The 22,241-nt window shown below is 38.4% G+C and overlaps 1 protein-coding gene across 1 annotated transcript in view; it reads left to right on the top strand.

The window, feature by feature from the left end:
• Positions 1-22,241, top strand: part of foxj3 (forkhead box J3) — a 155,435-nt gene that overhangs the window by 118,172 nt on the left and 15,022 nt on the right. Inside the window, exons 5-6 of the mRNA XM_022682452.2 lie at positions 2,082-2,183; positions 17,804-17,932. Of these exons, the coding sequence (XP_022538173.2) occupies positions 2,082-2,183; positions 17,804-17,932 (231 nt within the window). The remainder of the gene's footprint in view (positions 1-2,081; positions 2,184-17,803; positions 17,933-22,241) is intronic.

Below are 22,241 nucleotides of genomic sequence, written 5' to 3'. Positions count from 1 at the left end.
CCGCCGACCGAACTGCACTGTAGAAGTGCTGAGAGACGGAAACCTGCGTAATTTTATCAGAGTGAATATCAGATTTCTGACTCGCAATTAAACACAGGCAGAATAGCTTCTGTTGCTCTTTAACAAAATATACAAGATAACAGATTCCTTCACAGATAACAGATTAATAATCTTATTTTACTGATCTGCAGCTTGATTTAGGGGGTCGTGTCAGTGTGTCTTTGCTATCGTAACGGCGGGAAAAGTACAGGTGAGCTCTGACTTTGGTGGATTGCTATTGTAACGGTGCAGCTACCTGGACGTGTTCAACAAACTCTTCTCAGCAGAGGAAACTGAGCTGCTGGTTGACGCTGTGAAGGAGCTCCAGCAGCTCATTTACGGGAACAGCAATGTTATTTTATTTACTATTCTGTTTATTGTTGATGTAAAAGTGTTTCCCGCCACACACACACACTCTCTTACACACTCTCACGCACACACTCTCGCTCTTACACACACATACACACAATCTCACACACTCTCGCAATTACACATACTCACTCACACACACAAACCCACACACACTCTCTCTCTTACACACCCACACTCTTTCTTAAATACACTCACAGACACACTCTCACACATATAAACACACACTCACTCTCACACTCTCTTTTACACAAGCTCTCTCTCTCTCTCTCTCTCTCTCTCTGTCTCTCACACACACACACACACACACACACAGTCTTACACACTTTCTCTCTCACACACACTCTTACTCACACATACACACACTCTCAGACACACACACATTCTCTCTGTGAGCACTGCAGGAAGGATCTGAGGGGAATATGGAGTGTGTGTATTTACATGCTCACGTGTGTGTGTGTGTGTGTGTGTGTGTGTGTGTGTGTGTGTGTTTTTATATATCTACACACACACACACTCTCACACCCACACACTCTCACACACAGACACACTCTCTCTCTTTCACCTCCTCCTCTCGCGCTGCCTGGTTTAAGAAATTCTCAGGCGGTAAAGAGGAGCCCGGGTGAAATCTCATTTATGTTTATCATGAATTAAAAATCGCATTGTTGCCGGGCAATCCTCTTACAGTAAGCAGTTTTGTGAGACAGGCGTGGTGGAGTTATCTTTCTCGGCGCGAGAGCGCAGCACTTCTGCTCTGCTCTTCATCTGCTGGCAGAATGCCTCCAATTTTGACCTAAATAAAGTTGTTGCTCTCTTGTTATTCATAAGAGCTGCCTGCGTTATTTATTTATTTATTTATTTATATATTTATTTTAAGTGCATGCGCTCTCGCCTTGACTTTAATTCACCAAGGTAATATCAAATCCCCTTCAGCAAATCAGACATGCTGCAGACTGTCCTGCATCTCTCTGTCCTGTGTGATTTCTGTTTCCAGCAGGAGCTCAGAACCAAGAACTGAAGAACATTCTCTAATTTCACTAATTAGCTTAAATTTAACCAGTTAGCATGAATACACTCCAGGTTTTAAACACAACATTATACAGCTCTGTAAAAAAATAAGAGAGCTCCTAAAACTGATGAGTTTCTTTGATTTTACCAAATTGAAAACCTCTGGAATATAATCAAGAGGAAGATGGATGATCACAAACCATCAAACCACCAAACTGAACTGCTTGAATTTTTACACCAGGAGTAAAGCAGCATAAAGTTATCCAAAAGCAGTGTGTAAGACTGGTGGAGGAGAACATGATGCCAAGATGCATGAAATTAAACCTGTGATTAAAAACCAACCAGGATTATTCCACCAAATATTGATTATTTCTGAACTCTTAAAACTTTATGAATATGAACTTGTTTTCTTTGCATTATTTGAGGTCTGAAAGCTCTGCATCTTTTTTGTTATTTCAGTCATTTCTCATTTTCTGTAAATAAATGCTCTAAATGAGAATATTTTTATTTGGAATTTGGGAGAAATGTTGTCTGTAGTTTATAGAATAAAACAACAATGTTCATTTTACTCAAACATAAACCTATAAATAGTAAAACCAGAGAAACTGATTCAGAAACTGAAGAGGACTCTTGATCTTTAATGGTGATTTCTTGTTTATTTGCAGGCGTCCACACCCTACAGCCTGGAGTCGGATTCTCTGGGAATGGACTGCATCATCTCCGGAAGTGCCTCTCCGACGTTGGCAATCAACACTGTGACTAACAAGGTAAATCTTAAATCTGATTCGGTCTGCTGGTGTTTGATGCTTCTCTCACAGCAGAGATAAAGGATACGTACAAAATATTTTACACATTATTACATCACAATGCAAACAGTGGATTATTTATGGCACTCTGTTTAATGCATCAGGGTTCAGGCTAAACGATAGGGTAATAATGTGGTGAATCACCCTATTGTACCAAGTGTGGCAAAAAGTTTGGCTGAGTGGGGAATCATTATTATTGTGTGAGGTTGTTGTTTTTCATGAGTTGGGCTTGGTCTCTTTTAGCTCCTGTAAAAGGAACTCCTAAAACTTCAGCAGACCAAGAGATTTTGGACAAAGATTTTGACAGACACCTTTGGCAAAATATTGTAACAAAATTTTACAATGAACATAGTTTTATTGGTTATGTCAGTTATAAGCAATTGTTTCAGCACTACTTAAGTTGTACAGAGCAGAGAATGCTACTTGTCTGACTGCTTTGAGCTGAATGTAAAGTTTGGTGGAGGGGGGATCATTATAATGGTTTGGGCTTGATCCCCTTTAATTCCATTGAAAGGAAGTCTTAATGATTCAACAGATCAAGAGATTTTGGACGAAGGTTTGGCGGATACTTTGGGAATATAGAGTTAAAGTAATTTCAGTGTACAGTACAGCCCATGTAGTTTCAGAGCCACTAAAACTCCTTTAAATGTGAACTGATCTGATCTGTATGCCGTCCACACCGCTCTCAGCCTCCAAATGCAGCGCGCTGCACTTTATAAATGTTCAGCTTTCATTGGAGTGTTTATATATATTGTATGTGAAGTATGAAGGTCAGTACTGTAGTGTTCACGCGGGACGCGAAGCTTCAGAAACGCGAGTTCTCCTACCTCTCGAATCCTCCGTACCTGTACAGCGCTCCCGTGCGGAACACTTAAAGGGGCGGCACTCTCTAACCTGTCCTAAGCGACGGCGCTGTGGAGAAAAGCAGAGAGAAAAGCAGGGAACGCTCCACTCTGAAATTTAAATAGGCTTTTTAACCTTAAGGCCTCCACTCTTGGCCTGGTGCAGGCTGCTCTCTCTGGAGTGCTTTTAAAGTGCCTCGCAGCATCGGCTATTAATTTACTCCAGGCATTAAACCAACAGAATTTCAGATTAACCGCAGAGTTTTGGGGCAGAACCAAGGCGAGTTTTCCTGACTTGTTTAAAGTGCGTGTGTCCTCTCCACCGCATGTTGGGGTGCGCTGTATGAGCGTGTGAGTTAGTTTTAGTAATAGAACGTTTGTTCTTTGTGGAAAAGAGCTGGCTAACTTCACTCCTGCTGCACCAATAGCACGACCATTAAAGAGTAACCGAGGAAAGGCTGCTGCTATAGTAACAAACGACGATACCTCACCGTCCACCGACCGGACGGGTTAGCTGAGCACGCTAAATTAACAAGCTAATAGATAAAAGTGATATTTGTGGCTAGAGCACAAGCCAAACTAGCTTCTGTTCCATAACAGCGCAAATTAGGTTAAAACTTACAGAAGACACATTTAAAATAACTGATATGAACATCTACTGGTTTTGGCAAACATTTGTGACCAGGTCACCCAGAAAACATCTCAAATCCAGACATTAAACCAACAAATTATATTAAAAATAGCCACATAGTTTTGGGGCAGAACCAAGGCGAGCTTTCCTGAAATGTTTTAGTAATAGAACGTTTGTTCTTTGTGGAAAAGAGCTGACTAACTTTACTCCTGCTGCACCAATAGCATGGCCGCTGAAGAGTGATTAAGGAAAGGCTGCTGCTATAGCAACAGAGACAGCGATACCACACCATCAACCGTCCAGACGGGTTAGCTGAGCATGCTATATTAACAAGCTAATAGATAAAAGTGATACTCTTGGATAAAGCACAAGCCAAACTAGCTTTTTTGCCGCAACTAGTGCCGTATCCAGCGCAAATTATGTTAAAACTCATTTAAAACAACAGATATAAACGTCTACAGGTTTTGGCAACATTTGTGACCAGATCACCCAGAAAACATCTAAAATCCAGATATTAAACCAACAAATTATATAAAAATAACTACATAGTTTTGGGGCAGAACCTCTCAAACACATGTTGGGTTGCGCTGTATGAGTGTGTGAGCTAGTTTAGTAATAGAATGCTTGTTTTTTGTGGAAAAGAGCTGACTAACTTCACTCCTGCTGCACCAATAGCATGGCCGCTGAAGAGTGATCCAGGAAAGGCTGCTGCTATAGCAACAAAGACAGCGATACCACACCGTCCACCGTCCAGACAGGTTAGCTGAGCACGCTACAGTAACAAGCTAATAGATAAAAGTGATATTCGAGGATAAAGCACAAGCCAAACTAGCTTTTTTTTTACCGCAACTAGTGCCGTATCCAGCGCAAATTCTGTCACAACTTACAGCAGACGCATTTAAAATAGCAGATATGAACGTAAGATTGTGTAAGTTTGTTTTAGTAATAGTAATGTTTAGTAAACTAACTTTACTTCTGAAGCACCAATAGCACGGCTTTTGAAGTGTAACCGAGGAAAGGCTGCTGCTATAGTAACAGAAACAACGATCCCACACATTTCTTATATTAGGTATGTTTAAAATCCATTGGATTAGATGGAAAATCCATTAAAGGAACACACACTTTTGGGTTTTATTGTTTCTCTGTTTAAAGCAGCAGATCCTTCAATTTTTTTACAATGTTGAATAGAAATCAGTGTCATTCTTGAGTTTGCAGGGTACAGAACATTTGTAATTAATGGTATCAGTGTCCTGGCCCAACCTAAACTGTAAACCAGCCAATCAGAGTCGTGCAAATTAACATTATCCACATTATTCATGTAGCTGTGTGAGGAACAATGTAGATGTATTGAAGTATTGTTATATTTTGTACTGCAATCACAAAAACAGTATAATCGCAGTATTGATTATAAACGGTTAGTTTATATTTTATTGATTGGTTTGATTGATTGCCCATTATATTTTATAATTGATTAGATACAAACTTTTCTTTTGCTCAGATTTGATATATATATATATATATATATATATATATATATATATATATATATATATATATAGATTGATAGATATGCGATATGTTGATTTTATAACCCTGTATTGTGATACATAAAGCATAAGTTATTGCCATTACACAGCCCTTATTCACAAGCTTATTCCACCATAAAAGGGAACTCTGCATTTTTTTATTCTAGGGGCAAATTACAGGCTGGTTAATAGGAGTGTAAAATCACATCCAGGCATTTCTGCCCCGACCAGAGTCACACACCTTCTATTTAGAGATCAGAGAACAGTTTAAAATACTGAATAAGTGCATTTCTACTGCACCTTTAAACAGGAACAGATCTCTAATGGTGGTGATCACACAGCAGCTACTGTGACTGGGGTGACACGTCCCTCACCCCCTGCCCTCAGCACATATTTAATTTTTCTGACTTTTATAAGCGAGTGTTGGGAGGTACAGTCAGCGCTGGGGAACAGCGGCGCATTTTAAAAGCACTGAGAGAGAGTGGAGTAATGGCGTGACACTGTTTTGTTCAGTGCATTTCCTGCAATTACGATGCACTGCTTGTTTAGAGGCTCTTTATAATTGCTCTAAACCTGTCCTTTTCTGATATATGGAGTTTTTTAGTGTTGTAGTGGATAAACCTCTGATTTATTCAAAATAACATAGCTGTAAAATGTATTTATCATTGTTTATTATTATAAATCTGCATTTTGTCGCACATCATTGATGCTACACTACCCTTTAAACACTCCAAACACACACACACACAATCTATGCTTCCATTAATAATATAAGGAATAATAAGGAAATTTGCATTGATCCAACCTGGCTCCTCCCCTCACCTGTCACCCACCACCAGAGCCCCGCCCACTAGATCAGTTGAAGAAACGTCATTTAGGTCTGACTGTCAAATAATTGTCGATTAATCGACTAATCCAAAAAATAATAGTCAGATTAGTCAACTGCAAAAATAATCGTTAGTTGCAATTTAGTGTATTTCGTAGTTTTGGAGTTCTGCAGGGTTCTGTTTTAGGGTCTATGGAACTAATAAATTAATGTTGATGTAAATGCCCTATTTCTCTTAGCTCAGTTCTTGTTAGTTTGGAGGTTTAGGTTAGTTGGTGCTACGTGACTCTTTAAACGTAGATTTTTCATAGGAAAACTCCAAACAGAGGGGTATAAGAATCACTGAAAAGATAATGAAGCACAAGAGACCAAAGAAACCCATAAATTTGAGTATTTTCCTTATTAAAAATTACAATAATCTTCTATATTACCATTGTTTAATATATAGTTTCCAATGTTTTATGGCCATTTTATTCATAATAAGCAGCTTGCTAACTTTCCCATTACACCTTAAATGGTGCAATAGACGTAGGACAGAGGCTGCAGCATTTAAGGTGAAACGGAATATTTTAATTAAAATAAAAGCTTATAAAAGCTTAATTCAGCTAGGGTTGCAACGATTTGTCGGTTTTATGTTATATTAACTACAGACTTTAATAAAAAAAAAATACTTTATTTTCTTAGACATTCAAGCATTTCAGGGTGTTATCTCCTTGGGAAAAAAGAAGATAAAAAGTAAAAAAAATACATAAAAGTATCAAAAATATCTGTTTGTGGTGCAGGAAAAAATCGAATCGAGCTCAAATCGCGATTCTAACATTAAACGATTCAGAATCCATTCCCTTTTTTAAAAAACTGTCGCACTGAGCTTTTCAACTGTACTGCGGAGCTCTTTAACTGTGCTCTTACTGCCTCTCCCTATTAGGCTACAGAGGGGCGTGTAGTGTCGTGTTACGGTGTTTGTTGTAAAGTATGGAGGATAAAGAAAAAGAAATCCAACTGATTTAAAAGAATCTGAAAAATATCAAATCGTGACCCAAAGATTTGATTCTGAATTGAATTGTGGGATTCCCAAAGATTCACTGCCCTAATATCTGTATTGGGAGCTTGAAGGAATCCCCAATTCTTTTATTAGGGAAAGAATTTCACCCCTTCCTCCTAAAACTCTGTTCTAAGAGGAAGGATTACACTCCAAAACAGGGGGTTTGGGTACAGAAGAGGAAATGGAACTGGGTTTTAAATGTGGTTTAAACCTGTTGGTTTTCAGCTGAAGCTCAAACTCAGATCTGTCTTCTTCTTCCTCTCCTCCACGTTTTCTCCTTCTCTGTGAACGCTGATGGAAGGAAAGTGAAACAGGCAGGAGAGACGGTGGAAAACAGCAGATCTGAGCGGCGTTTCTCCGTGGAGAGGTTGTTTCTCAGTGATAGTGCTGTAAACACGGCAGGCCACGCCCCTCTCACTCATCCGTGCCAAGCCACAGGAATTCCCTCGTTCTCTGGCTTTCCTGCCTGCAGCTCTCGGCCAATGAGGGCTCGGCTTACTGCAGCTCGGCTCGGCCTGCGGCTCCTCTACGGCTAATCAGAGTTTAGCTCTGTTTCTGCAGATCTGAGCGTGTGTTATCCGTTCTCACTGAGTTATACGTGTTATGAGTTTAATGAGTTTAATGTTTTTCATGTTCAGAATGTGCTGTTTACATGTGTAATATCATGATACTATTTTAGAAGATTTATTCATTTCATTATAAACAAAATACATTTTATATACAGAAGACAAAAAAATACAAATCACAAATAAAACTAAAGATAAAATAAAAAAATCTTATATCTGCTGCTTTTTTCCCCAAAATAATTTAGAACAAAAACATCAAATATAGTTATATAGTAACACATTATAATAATTCATATTTTTTATACAGGCCAGCTTTTAATATTCTTTTAAACACACACATTGATCTAGCATTTTTAACATCTCTCTCCAAATTATTCCATCATCTTATTTCTTGATTTATAGTACACCGCTCCTTTAAACTAGTCCAAAATTTACGTTTTTACAAACATCTCTATTCCCTTAAGATTATAACTCATTCTCTTTACAAAATTTAATCAGATGTTTGAACTTAATGTATTTTTATGAGCCTTATACATAAACAATAAAATAAAATAATGATGATTTTATTTTTGATGATTTAATAATATGTTGGATTATTGGCTTCTTGGCAAAATCTTTCTGTAAAAAAGATTCCTGTATTTATGAATATTGCAGTAAATGTAGCAGCTCACAAAAGTGAGTATATATCTCTTATATTTGTGTAAATAATTTATTTAATATTTTTATATGAGACGACACTAAAGATAGGACACTTTGATACAGTATAACGGTGTAAATTTGTTGTGCTCTCAAGATAACTCAACATACAGCCATTAATGTGGATAATAAGGCACACTATCAATAAACACAATTAATATTTTCTGGTCTATATATTTTTTTTTACATAAGGTGCACCAAATTATAAGACACATTATGTGCCACTAGTAAGGAACAGGGGATTGCGCCATGTTTTCCTTCTAATTCAGCAGGTCTCACCGCTCAGATTCACACAGTTTATTTAACCTATTCATTAGATTATATAGATAAATGAAGCAGTAACTTTTAATTGTAACGTCTAATTATTGGGGGGCAAGTGTTTTAGAGAGAGTTTAGATTTCTTTACTTCTATAAAAGTATTGTGATATTTGACACCATGTAACGATAATGTATTGCAATTAAAAAAACAATACAGTGATATATCGAAATGTTGATATTTTGTTTAATCCATAGTTGCATTTCTGCTTTTTTTTATATAACCCATTGCAGATTTCTATCCATAGAGCACCTTCATTATTACAATATGATTGCGATAAACTACATTTTTCGCAAGTTTTAGACCACTAATTTGGCACTAATAAAATGACAACATAATATCATAACAAATGAATTATAATCCTTTTACACATTGCAAAGTGCGGAGGCAGGGGAATGTTGGGTCTGCCCCACACCATGACGGGGCATGAACGCTCAGCCCCGGTCTGTTCAAGCTGGCCCGCGTTGAACCGGCATAAAGACCCTTCACTCGAGAGATACACTGACAGTGAACAGAAGGCTGACGCCACCTGAACCTAAGACCCTAAAGTTAAGCAACTAGAGACGCACTGGGACATGTCTGTGTTAATGGAGGACATTTTCCCTAATAAATGTAGGTTTTCCAAACACAGTGGACGATATCACGATTAATAAAATGATTGAGGTCATGTCCAATTATTAAACGATAATTAGATAATGTAGTTATTGTGACGGGCCTAAATCAGAGTAGCCTGAACCTTTTTTAAAACATATATAAAAGAAAAATGATTTCAGTAGTCAGCAGAACTGAATCGAAACTGTAAAACTGGAGTGAAAAATCTGCTTTCATTTATTTCTGCTCTTCATTTCTTCACTTCTGCACCGCTCACGCCCTCCTGTTTCACCATCATCTTTAAATCCCAGACGAGGGGAATCTTCTCTACAGTGTGAGGCATTGTCTAATGCACCTGGGTGGATTTCTCTTTGATTTCATAATCCACGTCTCATGCTGCAGATTAGTCTTCCTGTGTAAAAGACTCTGCCGGCTTTTGACTTTAATTCAGGGCTAAATATAGGCCTGGAGCTGCTGTTCCTCCGGCGAAAACCCGCCGGTGTTTGTAGTGGATTTGTACCATTTTGCCCCTTTCCTTTCTCACCCCGCGCCTCCTCTCCTCTCCGTCTGAGGGGGTGTCGTGCCGTAACCTGCCCTGCTGAAGTGTGTAGGCGTCTGCTTGCTTTTGGGGTACCTGGTTACCACAGCACAGGGATGGGAGGTAAATTTGTGTTAATTCTGGTTATTATATATACCAGATTTGATCTTGTGAGGAATTACTGTACAGTGTAACAAAAAAAACATTACACTGTATTATTTTGTTGATGTGTGATATGTACTGCGATATTACAAGATAAAAAAAAAAACATTTTCACCAGATTATATGGCGTCACATTAATGTCAAAAGTCAGGGGCACAAAAATAACAGGTAAAAAAAAATTAACCAGCGTGTTTTAACATTTTGTGTGCGTAAATTAACACACAAAAAAGGAGAAAAATGAATCTCCAGAGCGATATTCTGTTCAGCACGTACACAATTCCTGTTTTTTGCCCGCTAGTTTCACATTTGTGCTCATGAGAAGTTAATTTACACGCGCAAAATGTTAAAACACGCTGGTTAATTTTTTCACCTGTTGTTTTTGCGCCTCAGACTTTTGACGTTGATATGACGCCATAAGATTAGATCAAAGACCAAGTCCGTTGATCTTTTTGTATTAAACACTGAACTACAGTAACAGTGTTGAGTTTATGTAATCAAGAAGATATGAATAAGTTATGAAAAAAAATAACTGTGCAAAATTCTTTAACATCCATCAACTTGTAGCATGACACATTACCGTATTTTTTGAACTATAAGGGGCGATTAAAATTCGTTAATCAGTGTTCCTTTTAGTCCTTATGTATGAATTTTATTTTATGTCCGGTATTAAGGAGCAGTAAAGCCACTCTACTGAAATACAGAGTTATACAGGAGTTTCAGTTCAAGTTTCCCCAGCACTAAGACTGGAACAGTATTAGCATTAGCTGCTAACCATGCTAATCTCTAGCTAATTCTCCATTTAGAGGTGAGTATATATTGTACTCTAGCCTGCGTGTTTACAGTTTTAAAACAAGCTACGTGAAACGAACCGCTAGCTATTATCAGCTAATACCCTGACTGACCAGAACACTCAAGGAGCTAGCACTGTGTTTAGCTGCTAATGCTAATGCTGCTGCACCCAGCCTTAGTGGAAACCTGTAAATCTGTAAATCTAAGCTTACTGAACATAAACTGAAGCGCTTTACTCACCATAATAAACCGTTTTCAAAACAATTCACACACAGTTCTGCTGATCGAAAATAATTTATTTATATATATATATATAATTCTGCTATACATTGAACAGAGAAAAGGAGAGCAGGTGCAGCTTTTTGGTAGGTAAAATTAAAAAAGTTATGCTTCTGTGCACTTGAAAAATAAAAACTAAAATGTATACAGGTGCTGGTCAATGAATTAGAATAATTTGAAATAGTGCAATCATGAAATTCTTTTAATGCATTTTTTGTGCAGAAAGCAAATCAGGTGTTCACCGCACCTGTCCTACTCGTTAGACTAATCACAGAACTCGTTACCTGGAAAAAAAAATTGCTCAGCTGAGCTTTCCAAAAGGCCCATTTAGGCCATTTAACTGTGACACTGTTGTTTTATTGAATTAGAATAATGGAGAAACCGTTTCATTGAATTAGAATAATTTTTATTATAATTACAATCATCACTTTCTCAGTATTTTGTGGCTGCCCCCTTGGCTTGTATGACTGCCTGAAGTCTCCGCGGCATCGATTTGACCAGCTTGTCGCAAGTTTCCGCACTCACAGCTTCCCAGGCAGTGGCGATGTTCTGCTTCAGTTGGTCCAGCGTAGTAGGCTTTCTGTCGCGAATTTTCCGCTTGACGATGGCCCAAAGGTTTTCAATGACATTGAGGTCAGGCGAGTTGGCCGGCCATGCCAAAACTTCAAGCTGTTTTTCAGTGAACCAATCTTTGGTCGACTTTGCCACATGAGCCGGTGCAAGATCCTGTTGAAATATGAAGTCTTCTTCGCCGAACTGTTCCTCAACAGTCGGAATCAGGAACGTTTCCAGAACATCTTGATATACGGCAGCATTGACAGTCTTCTTGAGGAAGCAGAGTTTCCCTACACCTCGAGCGGACATGCATCCCCAGACCATAACGCTCTGGGGAAACTTGACTGATCTTTTCACGCACTCGTGGTTGTAGGTTTCGCCACCACGACGCCAGACACGAGGACCTTGGTCACCGAAGGAGATGCAGAAGCGTGATTCGTCACTGAAGACCACTTTCTGCCAGTCTTCAGCAGTCCACTCGCCGTGTTCTTTAGCCCACTTCAGCCGTTTCTCCATTTGTTTCTTGTTCAGCATCGGTTTTACTGCTGGAACGCGAGATTTGAAGCCGAGTTCGCGCAGACGACGGTAAGTGGTTGATCTGGAGACGTCAGCGCCGGTCTGCTTGTTCCACAAGTCGGTGAGCTCGGAAGTGGACTTGAACCGGTTGCTGACTGCGATCTTTCTCAGCTGCTTGTTGTCGCGAGCAGAAGTTTTTCGGACGCCGGAACAGTTGGTGCGCTTGCTGCAGTTTTTCTTGAGAGCTTTGCGGACGGAAGACTGGCTGATGCCGAGCTGCTTAGCAATTTTAGTTTGGGTCAAGCCTTGTTGGCGAAGGGCTTGAATTTGAGCCACTATTCCGGTTGAGAGGTTGCGCTGCTTACCCATGATTGATTTTACAACTTAGAAATTCTACTCAACCCTGACTTTATACTGCACAGTGAACACTCTTCACAGAAAACAAAAATTCGAGCATTTATTCTAATTCAATGAAACGGTTTCTCCATTATTCTAATGGAGAGTTCTGTGATTAGTCTAACGAGTAGGACAGGTGCGGTGAACACCTGATTTGCTTTCTGCACAAAAAATGCATTCAAAGAATTTCATGATTGCACTATTTCAAATTATTCTAATTCGTTGACCAGCACCTGTATACTGCTGATAAATAGAGCTCAGCAATTAATGAAAATCTAATAGAAGCCGTATCTCTGCACGCTCTTTTCCGTTTTTAGTGCATGGCGTGCCGACTCTGCTGTATCTTGTGGGCGTGTGCTTGCTTTCGGGGTGGGTGTCTAACCTAAATCTTAACCACAGCACAGAGAATTATGTTTTATGGGTGCAGGGAGTAAAAATAGACTGTGGTCAGTGGTGGTGAAAAGCTTAGAGCTAAAAGCTTCTTTTATGGCTTAATTACACATAACGTTCAAACTCGTCTGCCCTGCCTGGATTTGATTGTAATTGTGAGAAGGCTTGCACAGTATATCACTTCAGAATCGTTATTGTTATGGCATTGGGTGCATGTGTAATAGTTACGTCTGTAGTGAACTGTTGTGCTGCTTTATACAAAAGGAAAATTCACACAGTTTTTACTTACCATGATTTACAATAGTAGACAAAATTTTAGCCATGCCTTAATATAATAATTTTAATAATATTAAACGCATGCAAACTATGAAGAGAAACATATTAAATTATATAAAAAAAGGTTAACCAAAGAAGAATATTTGTAATATTTTACATTCTTCAAAAGTAGCTCCTCTTTTCTTAGTCACCTGGAATTCAGGCTTTCAGTTAACAGCTGTGCTGAACTCATCAAGAGTTAATTACTTGAATTTCTTGTCTCTTAATGTAAAGTTTGTGAACTTTAAAAAAGTAGTGAAGAGGTAGAGTTACAGGTATACAGTGAATAGTGAATATTTGAGTAATGTTCTAATCCAGATTATGAGAAGCAACAACTACTCAACTAAGTAAAGACAAAAAATATTTTGAGAAGAAGTGAAGGTCAGTCAATCTGAAAAGTAGAATTTAAAGAACTTTGAAAGTATACTTAAGTACAGTCATCGCAAAGACAGTCAAATTTAAATGATGATAATGAAACTGGCACTCATCAGGGCCGCCCCATAAAAAGACCTTAAATAATGCACAGAAAACAAGTTCATATTCATAAAGTTTTAAGAGTTCAGAAATAATCAATATTTGGTGGAATAATCCTGGTTGGTTTTTAATCACAGTTTTAATTTCATGCATCTTTGCATCATGTTCTCCTCCACCAGTCTTACACACTGCTTTTGGATAACTTTATGCTGCTTTACTCCTGGTGCAAAAATTAATTCAAGCAGTTCAGTTTGGTGGTTTGATGGTTTGTGATCATCCATCTTCCTCTTGATTATATTCCAGAGGTTTTACATTTGGTAAAATCAGTAACTCAAAATATATTTTTTACAGAGCTGTATATATATATATATTGCAGTCAATATACACATTAGCAGTGTGAGTTTAGTCCAGTCTTTTGCAGTGCAGATATAATTGTGAGCGTTTTCTGTTTTGTGATTAGATTTTCGGCCCTCGAAGGTTCTGTGTGTTAAAGTAGCTCTGTAGCGCTGAAGCCCCGCCCACACCGAGCTGGAAAAAGGTTGTAGTATGCAAATCAGGCGGTGATATCCTCCCCCTCCATCCGATGCAGCCTGGATCTATTATGCTTCTCCTTTTGATGTGAGATGAATAATAGGATTGGGAGGCATTCATTCTGCCTGAATGATAATTCTCTGTAAGAGACTATGATGTGACTATTATTATTTTTTCCCTCTTTTTCGTCCTTCTCTTCATCCCTCGCTTTACATTTCCCTCTCTGTGCCGTCTCTCAGCGGGAGACACCAAATAGGGCTGGAAAGCGGCGGTGGCCTTCACTTCCATCACTTCCATCACTTCCTTCACCTCCTCAGCTTCCTTTACTATCAGCAATGCAACAGAATCACACCTGCTTACTGAGATCAGATTCTGTGTTGGTTTGTTTTCACACACAAGAACTCCAAACACGTCAAAAGCCTCTTTTATGGCTTAATTACACGTTTACCTTATTTTCCGCAATATACATTCACGATATCACCAGTCCACCTTAGAGCACTGCTGGAACAGCATTAGCATTAGCCGCTTACCGCGCTAAGGGCTAGCTATTACATTGTTCATTGGACTGTGTTGGGACAGACTGCTAGCTGATATCAGCTTGGCTTAGCAAAACACTCAGGGTTTCTCAGTTTAGTACTTTTGAAAGGCATTTACTTGCGCTAACCGTGGCTAGTGATAGTGGGTAGCCGCTAATGCTAATGCTAATGCCGCCGCTGCTGCATTCAGCCTTAGTGTAAATCTGTAAATCTAAGCTTACTGTTAATAAACAGAAGCTTTTTTTAATCACCCAAATGAACAGTTTTCAAATGAGAATTCTATGTAGATTAACATCCAGCACTCGTTTAACTTTAAAAGAACATTTTTTTTAAGAATTACAGTTTTGTTAGCTTTGCTTTACTTAATTTATTTGCCCACCTTTTTCCTGAATTAGCAGGAAAACGTGGTGACACCCCTGTTCCTTACTAGTGTTGCATAATGTCATCACAAACTAAATATATGATGATGATGATGATGATGATGATGATAATAATAATAATCTGTGTTTTTTAAGCCACATATTGATGTGTCGCAAAAAAAACTTATGATATATCACAATATCAATTTTACCACATTACGATATCATGATACATTGCCTATGGTAACTTTGATATCACGGTACTGTGAATCTTCTAGTCTTAGTGAATTTAGAGTGTCTATGTTTCAATAATATCTGTTTTTTAAACCACATATCGATAGTGTTCTACCAACGAAAATCATACGATATATCGCAATATCAATATTATCATGTTATTATATAATGATACTGTGAATCTTAGTGAGTTTAGAGTGTCTCTGTTTTAATAATAATATTCATGTTTTAGAAGCCACATATCCCAAGCCATGTATCACAAACAAAACCCATGCGATATATCACAATATCAATATTTTGTCCCGCCCCTACTCCTGATCCACTGTTTCATCACGCTGTCCTCGCTCCATTTCCAGAAAACAAAAGAAAAAAAAGGAGAAAAACAACAACAATGAAGCATTGTGCCCAGTCCTCAGCAGCGCTCGCTTCACTCTGAGCCTCGATAAGTGGTTTTAGCACCAGACTGGAGCTGCCAAGACATGCAGCCGGGTGACGTGTGCAGCGTTAGCATTGTTGCAATTCCATTCATCCTTTCTTACCGCAGGAAGCTCAATGTAGGGCTGTTCTCTCAGGATCTCATTACGCTCATTTGCATATCATTCCTCCAATGCCGTATTTACTCCCCCTCTCCAGCCGTACGTATTTGCAGTAAAGCGGTGCGGATGATAATTGGGATTGCTGTTTGAAGTGGAGAGGGGTTTTGTGGTTTTTTTTGTTTGGGTTTTTCGGCTGCAGACCCCCCGTATACACTTTATTCTTCCCGCCGATGGAAAGGTCATGGTCTCAGTAGCACCCAGGACCTTTTGTGAGCCGTCCCAAACCAATTTACGCTGGCCAAGCTGATGTTTCTGACACAGCCTGCGCCGTGACCTTTATGGAAGGAGTGCTTTACCCCGTCTTTACCATGTCTGAATACTTCAGAATCAACCTGCAGCTCAGTTAAACACAAAATCAGAAACCATCAAATTCTCTTAAAACCCCTCACCTACAGCTACACTGACTACCATACAACGATTAGTCGATATAATCGACAATGTCGATTATAAAATGTGTAGACTCCAAATGTTCGTTGTCGACTAATCGCTTATTTATACCTCTACATGCAAATTATTGTAGACAAAAACTCGTCAAGAGTTAATTACTTGAATTTCTTGTCTCTTAATGTAAAGTTTGAGAGCATCAGTTAAAGTAAAGTAGTGAAGAGGTAGAGTTACAGGTATACAGTGAATAGTGAATATTTTAGTAATGTTCTATAATATTCCAGATTATAAGAAGAAACAACTACTCAACTAAATAAAGAAAAGTAAAAAATGACTTTAAGAAGAAATGAAGCTCAGTCAGTCTGAAAATTTTAAGAACTTTGAAAGTATCCACAAGAGCAGTCAATGCAAAAAAAAGACCATCAAAAATGTTATACTGATTGAACTGGCACTCATCAGGACTGTCCCAGGAAAGGATAGAAGAGCGAGAGTTTCCTCTGTTGTACAGGATAAGTTTATCAGAGTTACCAGCTTCAGAAACCACAAGTTGTATAGAATTGTAAGCCCCTGTATCTCCGTTAGCTGCATCAAATCATCAAAACTAGAAAGTTTTGGCACACTTACAACAAACCCTATACTCTCCTCTTACACAGCCTACACTGGGACGCTCTCGCGCTGTCGCGTGTGATGTAACAGCCGGCAGTGTTGTGACAAGCGGAGAGGATTCCTCTCTCCTGACCTCAGAAAAACCGCCAGACAGTTTCTGTTTGTTTGTCTGGTTTTCCGTCTCCACCCCTGTTATCTGTGTTCACTACACGCCTGGATCGCGCCGGTACCTTACCGCATCTCCGGATATATATATATATATATATAAACCTCTGGAATATAATCAAGAGGAAGATGGATGATCACAAGCCATCAAACCACCAAACTGAACTGCTTGAATTTTTGCACCAGGAGTAAAGCAGCATAAAGTTATCCAAAAGCAGTGTGTAAGACTGGTGGAGGAGAACATGATGCCAAGATGCATGAAATTAAAACTGTGATTAAAAACCAACCAGGATTATTCCACCAAATATTGATTATTTCTGAACTCTTAAAACTTTATGAATATGAACTTGTTTTCTTTGCATTATTTGAGGTCTGAAAGTTCTGCATCTTTTTTGTTATTTCAGTCATTTCTCATTTTCTGTAAATAAATGCTCTAAATGAGAATATTTTTATTTGTAATTTGGGAGAAATGTTGTCTGTAGTTTATAGAATAAAACAACAATGTTCATTTTACTCAAACATAAACCTATAAATAGCAAAGTCAGAAAATCCATAATTTTTAAGTGGTTTCTTAATTTTTTACTTAAACTAACACTGTGTTACAGTGTAAATTGTGAGCTAAAACAGCGAGATAATACAAACAGCACCTCTGGATTGTTCTTTAAGCACTACTATTAATAAATATTTGCATTAAATGTATAATAATTGTTGTGTTTTCAGGTGGCGTTGTATAACCCAGATCAGGATGGGAGTGACAGTCCGAGAAGCAGCCTTAACAACAGCCTGTCTGACCAGAGTCTGGCCTCGGTTAATCTCAACAGCGTGGGGAGTGTGCACAGCTACACGCCGGTACAGTTCACTCTTATTACACTTATTACACTTTATTACACTTACATTTACTCAAACACAGGGGTGTTTTGTAAGTGTAAAGTATTGGGATGTAAAGACTCACTCATTTTTTATATTTCTTCACTGTATAAAAGTATGAACAATGCTAAACACACTTTATATAAATGCTTCATGTGTAATTATTTGTAATTAAGTGTATGTATGTTATATGAGAGTTATGAAGGAACACATAAGGAATCATGAAGTAATTTCAAAGTGTTAAACAGGCTCCAAGTGTTCTCTCTGGGTGGGTACAGTACAGTAGATGGCGCTCTCTCTTTCCCCTCATCACTCCTAGGGTGATGTGGATCAGCACAAGGTTGCGTCTGTGAGCTGATGTATCAGAACCACAGAGTCGCTGCGCTTGTTCTAGTCTTTTTAACCCTCCTGGTGTTGGAGCATCACTAGTGATAGGGGGAGTCCTAATGAGTGGGTTGGTTAATTGGCCGCGTAAATTGGGGAGAAAATGTACAAAAATTAAAATAATAAAAAAAAACACCAAATATTGATTTCTGAACTTTTAAAACATTAGTATTGTTTTTTCTAAGTGAATATGAACCAGTTTGTGCCAGTTTATATGATTATATTTTGACAGTTGCAGATTTACTTTAGTCTGTTTATGAATTGTCTATTGGAATAACAATTAGGATTTTCTGAAACCTTTTTATGTAATGCTTGAATAGAAATCCTCTAGATTTATTAGTGTAAAATCAGGCAGATAATTGTTAGAAAGTCCTGGGTTTTAAAGGGTTAACTCCAGTTTTTTCTGCATCAGTATTCTGGAATTTGCTCTAAAAGCTAAAGCAGGAGTTGCAGCTCCTCTGCAGAGGAAACGTTGAGAGCGGGTTGTGGAGTTTGTGAAGATTCCTGTAGTCGAGCCGTGGAGATTCTGAGCTTTTCCTCTCGGAGAATTCCCCGAACACCGCGAGCTCGGCGCGAGCGCGGCGCTGAGAGCGCGGAGGCCGGGCGTGGGGCAGGCTGGCGCTGGGGTTAAGGGAATGAAAGGCGGTGAGCATGCTTCTGGAGCTCGGCTAAAGAGAGCTGCCGCCTCTGAAGTTCTCCCACCAGAGACGCCCCCCGCTTTGTTGTGGTTCCCCCGAAGCCTCGCGCGCCCCCAGCTCCAGGCTCCAGCATTGATCCACTACACGCACTGATGAATTCAGTACAGCAGGCCAGACAATGCTCACTTTCTCTACGTCCTTCTCTCTCTCTCTTTCTCTCTCTCTGTCTCTCAGTACTGTGCTCACTCAGTGCTGATGCCGCTGCTGCTGCTGGAGTCTATAAACAGGACCTGCTAAATATAAATATATATACATACATATATACACTACTGGATAAAGAAGTTTTAGAACATTCAAATTTTTCCCTTTAATTTTTAAGAGCTCAAACATTTAAGCTCTTCAGGTCCAGTCATTAACCAGAAATAATACAAAATCCAGTCTACAAAATTGTGCATTAAACTGTCAGGGCCTTTAACGAAAAGAAAAATGAACAAAACGCTGACAAAAAGTAAATTTGTTTTAAAATGTATATATTAGTATATTATAAAAATATATGCACTCCATAGCAGTGGAGGCATGTTCCATCTGACAATCCGATAGATGAGTCTTGGTTTTGGTTTTAGTGTCTGACTGTATTGTGGTAAAAAGTTTGGTTGAGGGGGGATCATTATAATTATCATGTGGGGTTGGGCTCTGCCCCTTTTAGTTTCACTTCTAGTTTAAAAGGAACTAGAAGTTTAATTTAAAATAAGTTCTTAAGACCTGGATGAGCTGGTGAGTTTAAAACATTTTTCCCCTTTATTTTTGCCAATTAAGATCTTCAAATCCAGTCAGTAACCGGAAATGGTGCAAAATCCAGTGTACAAAATTGCACAGTAAACTAGTAAACCACCAGAACCTTTACTGAAAACAAATGAACTAAAAACTGTCAAAGTAATTTTATTAATGTTTTAAAATCTCGCTATATATATATTAGTATATTGTAAAAGTATATCCAAGCCGTATATGACTAAACACACTGCAAAGCGTTGGATTTAGTCTTATATGGAGGCGTGTTCTATGGAGTCGCAAATCATGTTTCTCCGTCTGTCAATTCAGTAGATGAGTCTGAGTCTGGTTTTGGTGGTTGCCAGCAGAATTCTTCTTGTCTGGCTGCCAAGTGTGGCAAAAAGTTTGGTTGAGGGGGGATCATTATGATTATTGTGTGGGGTAGTTTTTTGTTCTTCAGTAGTTGGGCTCTGCCCCTTTTGGTTCTAGTTTAAATCTATATATATTAGTATATTGTAAAAGTACATAGACTCTATAGCAGTGGATGAACAGCATGTTCCGTCTGGCAATCAGATAGATGAGTCTTGGTCTTGGTTTTGGTTTTAGTGTCTGACTATATTGTGGCAAAAAGTTTGGTTGAGGGGGGATCATTATAATTATCATGTGGGGTTGGGCTCTGCCCCTTTTAGTTAATTTAAAATAAATGATTAAGACGTGAATGAGCTGATTAGTTTGGAGCATTTTTCTCCTCAGTTTTACCCTTTAAGCTCTTCAGATCCAGTCAATAACCAGAAATGTGACTAAATCCAGTGTATAGAATTATGCAGTAAAATGTCAGCGCTTTTAAGGAAAACAAATTATTGAACTAAAATTTGCCATTTTTATAATAATTTTAGTATTGTTTAAAAATATATATTAGTATATTGTAAAAGTATATTGCTCTAAAAACCCTGAACATATCAAATATGTTGCATATTATAACGGCAGTTATGTGTTTCAGTCTCTCAGCTCCACCCACTTATTTCCATTTGAGGTTATTTACTATTGTTTAATATTAAAGTTATTTTTAAAAACTGGATAAATGATTTGGCCAGTAGTATATTGAGTTTTGAGTGTTATAGTTTCAGACGAGTGTTTTCTCACCCCTCGTTCTGTAGGGTGAGTTTGCATGTAACCGGTTTGGCTGTGGTTTGTGGTCAGAAATGTAAATCTAGGCCATTATATTTGCTCTGGTGGTGGAGTTTGGACTGAAGAGTCCCGGGGAATAATGGGTGTGTTTTACCTGCAGCACTGCTTTACCTGCATGATCTACGAGCATTATCTTTCAGAATCAACAGATTCTTGATAATCTGCAGGGAAATAAAAAAAGACTTTAGTTGTTTCCGTCATTATTATTGTTATCCCAATGTATTCCAGCGTTCTACAACATATAGAGTTAATGAATTGAGATTATACAATAAGTAAAAAAAGTATTCATTAACCCATCTATACCCAAATCCATTTTATTGAACTCTGATCTTCCTGAATCTCCTCCGTGTCCACAGGTGCATACAAGCAACAGCTTGTTAAAAAAGTAAAAAAGTTTGGTTGAGGGGGGATCATTATGATTATGGTGTGCGCTTGTTTTTTAGAAGTTGGGCTCCGCCTCTTTTACTTCAAGTAAAAGGAACTCTTAATGCTTCTGCAAACCAAAAATTTTAAACTTCTTGAACAATTTCAAGCTCCATAAAGACGTGGATGAGCTGTTGAGTTTGGTGTGGAAGAAGGTGTCTGACCTTACGAATCAAGAGGAAGATGGATGATCACAAGCCATCAAACCACCAAACTGAACTGCTTGAATTTTTACACCAGGAGTAAAGCAGCGTAAAGTTATCCAAAAGCAGTGTGTAAGACTGGTGGTGGAGGAGAACACGATGCCAAGATGCATGAAATTAAAACTGTGATTAAAAACCAACCAGGGTTATTCCACCAAATATTGATTATTTCTGAACTCTTATGAACTTGTTTGTTTTCTTTGCATTATTTAAGGTCTAAAAGCTCTACTTTTTTGGAATTTGGGAGAAATGTTGTCTGTAGTTTATAGAATAAAACAACAATGTTCATTTTACTCAAACATAAACCTAAAAATAGCAAAATCAGAGAAACTGATTCAGAAACTGAAGTAGTCTCTATATTTTTAAAGTTGCAGGTTTTTTACTCAATAAAAAAACAATAATGATTATCGTAGACAAGGTGATGTCATGTCTTTGACAACCCAAGAGACAACATGCCATAAACTCTGGAATAATGATTTGAGTGTTAATCTATTGTAAGTTAATGGCTGTACGTTGACGTGACTCTGCCTCTGGCCTCGTCTAGGCCGTATCTGCTCTGTAGGAGTTCAGAGGTTTTAGCACTGGTTGAATGGGTTGCCATGTTGAGGCAGGAAAGACATCTCAGCTATGAAACCCTGAAGCCCCTCTATATTGTCCCCCTTAAGTACTTTAATAGGCACAGCCACA

This window comes from Astyanax mexicanus, chromosome 24 (assembly GCF_023375975.1).
Source record: "Astyanax mexicanus isolate ESR-SI-001 chromosome 24, AstMex3_surface, whole genome shotgun sequence".
NCBI lineage: Eukaryota > Metazoa > Chordata > Actinopteri > Characiformes > Acestrorhamphidae > Astyanax > Astyanax mexicanus.
Note: the sequence above shows the minus strand (reverse complement) of the source record. Positions and strands in the feature narration are given on the sequence as shown.